The 9,565-nt window shown below is 52.2% G+C and overlaps 1 protein-coding gene across 1 annotated transcript; it reads right to left on the bottom strand.

The window, feature by feature from the left end:
• Window positions 1-8,637: 8,637 nt before the first annotated feature.
• Window positions 8,638-9,243, bottom strand: LOC147099612 (achaete-scute homolog 2-like). Its single transcript, XM_085969332.1, has one exon. The coding sequence runs from the start codon at window positions 9,130-9,132 to the stop codon at window positions 8,638-8,640; it is 495 nt and encodes a 164-aa protein (XP_085825458.1). The 5' UTR covers window positions 9,133-9,243.
• Between the last annotated feature and the right edge of the window lie 322 nt (window positions 9,244-9,565).

Below are 9,565 nucleotides of genomic sequence, written 5' to 3'. Positions count from 1 at the left end.
ACCTCAGGTGTCGGCCTACATCCCACCACCCTGACCCAAACCCGTAGGTTGGAACACCGCTCAGAGCAGCTCTCAAGCAACTCCCTACCCTGGAATGCAGTCCTTTGACAAAAAAAACAGTTGGCGTGCATATCCCTTGCATTGATCCCTATTTCTGCCGGACATGTTCCGACAACAAACCCATAGTGTGACAGGCCCAGCCCCACACTCACTTCGGATGGTTCCATTCATTCAGAGACCTTGTCTAATTGTAAGGGTAAATAAGTTACTCAAAGTGCAATCGTTCATTTTCAACCTCATGCAGCCTCAGTTAGTCGTCATCTGCGATACAAAGAAATAACGTGCATTTCTATAGCACCTTTCACAACCTCAGGACGTCCCAAAGCGCTTTACATCCAATGAAGTGTAGTCACTGTTGTAATGTGGGAAACGCAGCAGCCAATTTGTGCACAGCAAGCCCCCACAAACAGCAATGAGATAAAGACCAGATCATCTATTTTATTATTTTATTGATGTTGGTTGAGGGATAAATATTGGCCCCAGGGCACCGGGGAGAACTCCCCCTGCTCTTCTTTGAAATAGTGGCTGCGGGATCTTTTATGTCCACCCGAGAGAACAGGCGGGGCCTCGGTTTAACATCTCATCCGAAAGACGGCACCTCCGACTGTGCAGCACTCCCTCAGCGCCGCACTGGAGCGTGTCAGCCTAGCTTTAAGTGCTCAAGTCTCTGGAGTGGAACTTTGAACCCACGACCTTCTGACTCAGGGGCGAGTGTGCTACCCACTGAGCCACGGCTGACAGCGAGAGCTGCCCCAGACAACTGGTAATAAAGTAGTATAAGGGAACAGAAAGCTCAACTGAGGTCTGAAATGGAGTACTACTGTCAGGATAATGCTGGGGAAGATCTGCATTGTATCACACTCATGTAGGAACAGACCTGGAAGTGCTTGACGCCGATTCCTTTTCCAATCTCGGGATGTGGGTGTCACTAGCAAGGCCAGTATTTATTGCCCATTCCTAGTTGACATGGATCAACAGAGGGGGCGGTTAAGAGTCAGCCACGTTGGTGTGGGACTGGAGTCACCTATAGGCCCAGACTGAGTAAGGAGGGAAGGTTTCCTTCCCTGAAGGACATTAGTGAACCAGTTGGGTTTTTACAACAATCCGACAGCTTCCCGCTCACTTTTACTGCTTTTTATATCCCGACTTGTATTCCCCCCCCCCACCCCCGCAACAGAACTCAAATTCTCAAACTGACACAGGTGGGATTATTGAACTCACATCCTCTGGATTTATTAGCCCAGTAACATTACCACCGTTCCCTTATATGGTGCTGGGTTTCTGAGCGACACTGTGTGCGAGGGCGGTGTGATCCGGTCGGCTTCAGCTTCCTGCACAGGGGGGCAAGTAATGTGGCGGAGCCACTCTTGACAGGCGGTCTCCCAAGCAGGCGGGCTTCCAGACACGTGCGGCTTTCCCGCCGGGCAGTGGCTGCAGGGCGAGCATCCTTGATGGTTCGGAGACACGGTAAGTAGGTAACGTGACGCCACCTGCGGGGGGGGGGGGTGGGGGTGGGGGCGTGGCGGACTGTTTTGCATGGGCACTTGTCCATATTAGGAAGCGAGGAGGGGTGGACTTCCTCACTTTGTAACGTTGGCGGAAGAGACGGGAATACCCCAGAAAAGCGCCGATGGCCGTCGAACCTCTGGGGACCGCTTGACGCCCCCCCCTCAATACCCCGGGTTTAGTCCCATTCCCGCTTATAAAGCAGAAGACCAGTTACTTGAACCCCCCCCCCACCTTTTCTTAACAGAAGATCTCCATTTACAGTACACACGACGTAAACGACATCCGTTTGAACGTGGCTGCCTTGAAGAGGCACAGGCTGATGCGAGCGTTCATGCTTCCGAGACAGAAACCGTTGGAGGTGTTAAAGTCCCATCCTTTGCGGCCCAAGCTCCCCCAGGCAGAGGAGTTTTTTTTTGTCGGCAGGCAGAAATACGGGAAAATAGAATAGTGCAGCCACTCCCCTTTTAAGAAACCTCTGGACCAACTAACTCGACTCCCTGCAAGTAAAAAGAAAGCATAATTTAGTTGGGTTTCTTTTCTCACTCCCCCTCCACGCATAAATCTCCACCCCCCCCTCTCTTAACCTGAAGATGCTGACTCCTGTTGTGTTAAACTCAAAGAGTTCCCCCCAGCCTTCCATTCCTCATATTTTTCGCGTAGAATATACAGCACAGAAACAGGCCATTCGGCCCTCTGTGCCTCTGGAGAGTGCGGCCTAGTCCGCCGCAGGCCTCCACCTCCTCCCACCGCCCACCACACCGATTGCTCGGCAGGTCTGGGAGATCAGAGGTGGGCAATTCCTCTGCCGTGAGGTTGGCGGAGGGGTGGCGGGTGGTGGGGGGGGGAAGCCTTGGGGCCACGAAGAGATGAGGGGCCTGTGCACATGGTCTCCGAGTGCAGCCCTGTGCCTGGTGCTGACTGCCTTCACTTCATTGGCTGTAAAGCGCTTTGGGACATCCTGAGGCCGTGAAAGTCACTATATAAATGCACGTCTTTCTTCTTTCTTTTTATCTTTCCTTCTTCCTTTCTATCTTTCCTTCTTTCTATCTTTCTTTCTATCTTTCCTTCTTTCGTTCCTTCTCTCTTTCTTTCTATCTTTCTTTCCTTCCTTCTTTCTTTCCCTTTCTTTTTTCCTTTTCTTCTTTCCTTCTTTCTTTCTATCTTTCTTTCTCTCTATCTTTCCTTCTTTCTATCTTTCCTTCTTTCGTTGCTTCTTTCTTTCTACCTTTCTCTCCTTCCTTCTTTCTTTTCTTCCTTCTCTTTCTTTTTCTCCCCTTCTGTTCCTCCTACGCTCCACGGGACCTGATTTGTCTTACCCACGCCATCATTCAACTTTGATGGTGTCGGGAACTATGGGCCTCGACTCTCAGCCGATTAAAACAAAGTTATACCTTGAAACATCAGTTCACTCAGTTGCTGACCAGTTGACCATTGGCGGCCGTGCCTTCAGCTGCCTGGGCTCGAAGCTCTGGGATTCCCTCCCTAAACCTCTCCGTTTCTCCGTTTCTCCAGCTCTCTCTCCTCTTTTGAGATGGGAGGGAAAGCAGTGAGTGAGGAGGACATAAAAAACCTGCAAAAGGACATAGACAGGCCAAGTGAGTGGGCAGAAATTTGGCAGATGGAATATAATGTTGGAAAGTGTGAGGTTATGCACTTTGGCAGAAAAAATCAAAGAGCAAGTTATTATCTAAATGGAGAGAAACTGCAAAGTGCTACAGTACAAAGGGATCTGGGGGTCCTGGTGCATGAAACACAAAAAGTTAGTATGCAGGTGCAGCAGGTGATCAGGAAGGCCAATGGAATCTTGGCTTTTATTGCAAGGGGGATGGAGTATAAAAGCAGGGAAGTCTTGCTGCAGTTATACAGGGTATTGGTGAGGCCACACCTGGAATACTGCGTGCAGTTTTGGTTTCCATATTTAAGAAAAGATATACTTGCTCTCGAGGCAGTTCAGAGAAGGTTCACTCGGTTGATTCCAGAGATGAGGGGGTTGACTTATGAGGAAAGGTTGAGTAGGTTGGGCCTCTACTCATTGGAATTCAGAAGAATGAGAGGCGATCTTATCGAAACATATAAGATTGTGAGGGGGCTTGATCGGGTGGATGCGGGGAGGATGTTTCCACTGATGGGTGAGACTAGAACTAGGGGGCATAGTCTTAGAATAAGGGGCTGCTCTTTCAAAACTGAGATGAGGAGAAACTTCTTCACTCAGAGGGTGGTGATTCTATGGAATTTTCTGCCTCAGGGAGCTGTGGAAGCTGCGACATTAGTTAAATTTAAAACGGAGATGGACAGTTTCCTAGCTGATAAGGGAATAAGGGGTTACGGGGAGCGGGCGGGGAAGTGGACGTGAGTCTAAGTTCAGATCAGCCATGATCCTATTGAATGGCGGAGCAGGCCCGAGGGGCCGTATGGACTACTCCTGCTCCTACTTCTTATGAGATGCCCACCTAAAACCTGCCTCTTTGGCCAAGAGTTTGGTCACCTGTCCTAATATCTCCTTATGTGGCTCGGTGTCAATTGTCTGATAATTACCCCCGTGAAACGCCCTGGGACGTTTTACGACCAAAGGCGCTATATGAATACAAGTTGTTGTTGTTTAATCTTGCTCTCAACAACTTCCGGATTCACTTGCTCTCCGATATTCTTCTTGCGTCACTATAACACTTAGCCACACAAGAATAGCGTGCAAGTGTGAAAATTGAGTGAATTTTTCAGACACATGCAGGAGATTCCAGGAGATCACAGAATGGTTACCGCACAGATTTTCTAATTGATTGGCGTCATTCCAAACCCACAAACCAGCTCCTGAATTTGAGTGGATTCCAGAATAGTGACGTCCCTAGAATCATTGAATCCTAGAAGGGTTACAGCACGGAAGGAGGCCATTCGGCCCCTCGAGCCCGTGCCGGCTCTCTGCAAGAGCATTTCAGCTAGTCCCACTCCCCCGCCCTTTCCCCGTAGCCCTTCAATTTTTTTCCATCAGTTACTTATCCAACTCCCTTTTGAAAGCCGTGATTGAATCTGCCTCCACCACCCTCTCAGGCAGTGCATTCCAGATCATAACCACTCGCTGAGTAAAAAGGTTTTTCTTCTGCCAATCACCTTAAACCTGTGTCCTCTGGTTCTCGACCCTTCCGCCAATGGGAACAGTTTCCCTCTATCTACTCTGTCTAGACCCCTCATGATTTTGAACACCTCTATCAAATCTCCTCTCAATCTTCTCTGCTCCAAGGAGAACAACCCCAGCTTCTCCAGTCTATCCACGTAACTGAAGTCCTTCATCCCTGGAATCTTTCTTGTAAATCTTTTCTGCACCCTCTCTAAGGCCTTCACATCCTTCCTAAAGGTCGGTGCCCAGAATTGGACACAATACTCCAGTTGAGGCCGAACCAGTGTTTTATACAGGTTCATCATAACTTCCTTGCTTTTGCACTCCATGCCTCTATTTATGAAGCCCAGGATCCCGTAAGCTTTTTTAACCGCTTTCTCAACCTGCCCTGCCACCTTCAACGATTTGTGCACATATACCCCCAGGTCTCTCTGTTCCTGCACCCCCTTTAGGATTGTACCCTTTAGTTTATATTGCCTCTCTTCATTCTTCCTACCAAAATGTATCACTTTGCACTTTTCTGCGTTAAATTTCATCCTAGTGGAGGAGGGAAATGTTTGTGAATTGTGTTCTTGCGCCCTGTAATTCTATTCTCATCGCTAAGTTAAACAGCCTGCTTATTCCGCCAGTACCTTTCCTTGTCCGAAACCATTTCTTGGGAACTGAATGCAGGGAGTGGGCTCGAGGTGATGCATTCAGTTAACACCCTGGCTCTCCCCTCCCTGAGCTCCGGCTCTTACTAGAGTTGTGATGGGGAGGGGGGCAGGGGGGGCAGATACATTAGGAGGTGACTGCAGAGAGTGCGAGCGCGGAGCCCATAATTATCCGACTGTTAAATGGGCGGCAAATCGCCACATGCGTGGCCGCAATTTTCCAAGAGGCTCCCTGTTGGTGCCGCCCCCTGTTGGGAACGCTGGATTGAGGAATCAATGCTAATATCCCCAATCAGTACTGATCCTGTGTACTGAATTCCAATGTGTAGAGGGCCCTAGGAATTGCTGGATGAAGATAGACCGAGGTCCACCCAGTTCCCCTTCTCCCATCCTGGTAGTCCCATGATCCAACGATAATGGAGTTGTTGACTAATCACAGCGATCAATCTCTATCAATGAGTCTAAAACAGACCCAGACGTGAGGCGAGGAAACCGCCAGTGCTCCCACGCCACAAAAGAATCAGAGGCAACATGAGGGAAAACTTGTTTTACGCAAAAAGGTGGTTAGGATTGGGAATGCGCTGCCTGATGGGGCGGTGGATACAGATTCAATAGTGGCCTTCAGAAGGGAATTGGATAAATACTTGAAGGAGAAAAAATTGCAGAGATATGGGGGAAGAGCGGGGGAGTGGGACTAACTGGATTGTTCTTCGAAAGAGCCGGCGCAGACTCAATGGGCCGAATGGCCTCCTTCTATGCTGCACTATTCTCGGATTCTGCAGCCCACCCCCAATTCCTGCCCAAGATACCGCACACGGATATAAATACATCATCACTATTGTTCCTGTGCAAATATTTCACGTTAAAAGTTCCTCTGTGCCTCTTGTAACACAACCGTTAACCCGCAGTACAGCGCACAGGGACACTGACTGCGAGGGCTCATACAGGAACAGTCAGAAAATATCAGCGCTGCTGTCTTAGCCAGGCTGCTTTGAAGTATATCAGGCTCAATTTAAACCACGGCTCTGGGGGTAGCACCAGCTAGCTGGAACCAGACCTGAACCCCAGACCCGAGCTTGGGAGTTACTGTGATTGATGTTATGGTACAGAAGCTGAGAAATGACCGGCAAATGCCTTCGTTTTAATAGCAGGGATAGGAATTTGAGGGGAACACAGTAGTTCCCAGGCTATGTGGTGCGTAGTGCGCTGACAATGTGTCCTGTAATATTTTTGGAACACAGGAACACATTCGTCCCCTCGAGCCTGTTCCCTCATTCAATGAGCTCACGGCTGATCTGTATCTTAACTCTATCTACCCGCCTTCATACCTTTACCCAACAAAAATCTACCAATCTCAGTTTTGACATTTTCAATTGAACCCTCAATAGCTTTTTTGGGGGGGAGAGTTCCAGATTTCCCTACCCTTTGTGTGAAGAGGTGCTTCCTGACATCACCCCTGAACAGCCTGGCTCTAATTTTAAGGTTACGCCCCCCTTGTTCTGAACTCCCCCCACCAGAGGAAAGAGTTTCTCTCTCTCTACCCTGTCAACTCCTTTAAATCATCTTAAACACCTCAATTAGATCGCCCCTTAATACTCGAGGGAATACAAGCCTAGTCTGTGTAACCTGTCCTGATAATGTAGCCCTTTTAGCCCTGGTATTGTTCTGGTGAATCTGTCCTGCACAGCCTGAGCTGCAGGAAATAGTTTCTCTCTGTATTTTATTCGGCCCTTTATCCTTGGGCGTAATTAACGATCGCGCACTCCCAACCGGGAAATCGCAATCACGGTCAGGACGAGAGACACGGCACCGTATCCCTGATTCTCCGACCCACTGCCCCGGCGAGAGCCACTCCCTGCTGGGGTGGTGGGATCAGGCTCTTGTTATTCAATCCGATTCACATTGTTTAGCACCAGTCCGTATGCTCACTGTGTCCGAATCAAAACTCATCGCACCTCGTGTCATCTACTCTATCTTACTCTGTCACACGACCTCAAAACTGTGCAACTCCTCTCCTCCCTCAGTCTTTCCTTATCCGACAGCCGACAGGCTATTTTCGGTGACAGTCGAGGCGCAGTGGGTAGCACTCTCGCATCTGAGTCAGAAGGACTTGGGTTCAAGGCCCCACTCCAGAAACCTGAGCTCAGAATCCAGGCTGACACTCTGTCGGAGGGGCAGCACTGAGGGAGTGCTACACTGTCGGAGGGGCAGTACTGAGGGAGTGCTGCACTGTCGGAGGGGCAGTACTGAGGGAGCGCCGCACTGTTGGAGGGGCAGTACTGAGGGAGCGCCGCACTGTTGGAGGGGCAGTACTGAGGGAGCGCCGCACTGTCGGAGGGGCAGTACTGAGGGAGTGCTGCACTGTCAGAGGGGCAGTACTGAGGGAGCGCTACACTGTCGAAGGGGCGGTACTGAGCGAGCGCCGCACTGTCGGAGGGGCAGTACTGAGGGAGCGCCGCACTGTCGGAGGGGCAGTACTGAGGGAGCGCTGCACTGTCGGAGGGGCAGTACTGAGGGAGTGCCGCACTGTGGGAGGGGCAGTACTGAGGGAGCGCTGCACTGTCAGAGGGGCAGCACTGAGGGAGTGCCGCACTGTGGGAGGGGCAGTACTGAGGGAGCGCTACACTGTCAGAGGGGCAGTACTGAGGGAGCGCTGCACTGTTGGAGGGGCAGTACCGAGGGAGCGCCGCACTGTCAGAGGGGCAGTACTGAGAGGCGCCGCACTGTCAGAGGGACAATACTGAGGGAGTGCCACACTGTCGGAGGAGCAGTACTAAGGGAGCGCCGCACTGTCGGAGGGGCAGTACTGAAGGAGTGCCGCACTGTCGGAGGGGCAGTACTGGGAGCACTGCACTGTCGGAGGTGCCATCTTTCGGATGAGACGATAAACCGAGGTCCCGTCTGCTCTCTCAGCTGGACGTAAAAGATCTCACGGCCACTATTTCGAAGAAGAGCAGGGGAGTTCTGCCAGGTGTCCTAGTCATTGTAAAAGTGCAGTTTGTGGGAGCTTGCTGTGCGCAAATTGACTGTGAGCATTTGCAACATTACCACAGCAACCGCACTTCAAAAAGAACTTCATTGGCTGTAAAGCGCTTTGGGACGTCCTGAGGTGGTGCTCTTTCTTTTAGAACACGATGTTGGCGTCACCTAACCAGAATTTCCTCATTAACCTCATCTTCTCTCCTAGCCTATTCCGCCGTGGGGAGTGGGGGACTGTCTAGAGCTGTGGATCCCGGCCCTGGATCTCTTTGTAAAAGATACAGCTGCGGCGGGAGGGTGTTGCGGAGAGGGATGCTCACCTTGTCATTCTATCCCCAGCCAGTCCTTGTAGCTCGTGAATTCCCGCTCGGAGCAGACGGACTCGCGAGAAGCATCCTCGGAGGAGTAGGAGGAGAGGGGGGAGTCGGACAGGGAGCCTCTGTCCGCCACCGAGCTGGGGGACCCCTCAGACGCCCCGGAGCCGTGGTCCCGCAGCAGGACCTCCAGCCCCCGGATGTACTCGACCGCCGACTGCAGGGTGTCCACTTTGCTCATCCGCTTGCTCGGCCCGCGGGGGGGCACGTGGCGCTGCAGGTTCGCGAAGCCCAAGTTCACCAGCTTGACCCGGTTCCTCTCCCGCTCGTTGCGCCGGGAGGTGGAGTCGGAGGGCCCGGCGGGAGCCTGGTCGCGCCGCCGTTGTCGCGGCGGCGGGCACGCGGGCGAGCCGGCCGTCCCCTTCCTGCCGCCGGGTGCCCCCGCGCACAAGTCGGCACTCTTCTCCGGCGCCGGGGTCGAGCGCTGCGTGTGCGGGAGCTCCATGCCGCCGCCCCCGCCGCCGTCGCCACGCCCCCTCCCGCGGCACGGCGGAATTGCCGCTCTGCTGGCAGCGGGAATCCTCACCGTGCGCTCTGCCACGCAGCCAGCTCTCAGCCGAACTCCTCCTGGAATGAGAGAGCCGGTTTGTTGACTGGATCCACACCCTCCCCTCAGCCAGTCCGGACCTGCCCGTCCCATTCAGCCCTCAGCCTTCACTTGCGCTCACTCCCCAAACCTTGTCAGTCACACCTCAGTTAATCAGCAACGTCCGCCCTCCAGCCACAGGCTTGTTGTTAACCCTCGCCGTGGCTGCACTCTCTCTACTTCTCACTGTGAGTGTCAGCCGTAACTCTCAGTGGGTCGCACTCGTTCTCTTTAATCAATATTCGACAGCACCTCCCAAACCCGCGACCTCTTCCACCTAGAAGGACAAGGG

Source organism: Somniosus microcephalus, chromosome 28 (genome assembly GCF_052327205.1).
Source record: "Somniosus microcephalus isolate GS21.2 chromosome 28, FLI_Smic_1.0, whole genome shotgun sequence".
NCBI classification, from domain to species: domain Eukaryota; kingdom Metazoa; phylum Chordata; class Chondrichthyes; order Squaliformes; family Somniosidae; genus Somniosus; species Somniosus microcephalus.
This window is presented reverse-complemented; position numbering and strand designations above follow the sequence as displayed.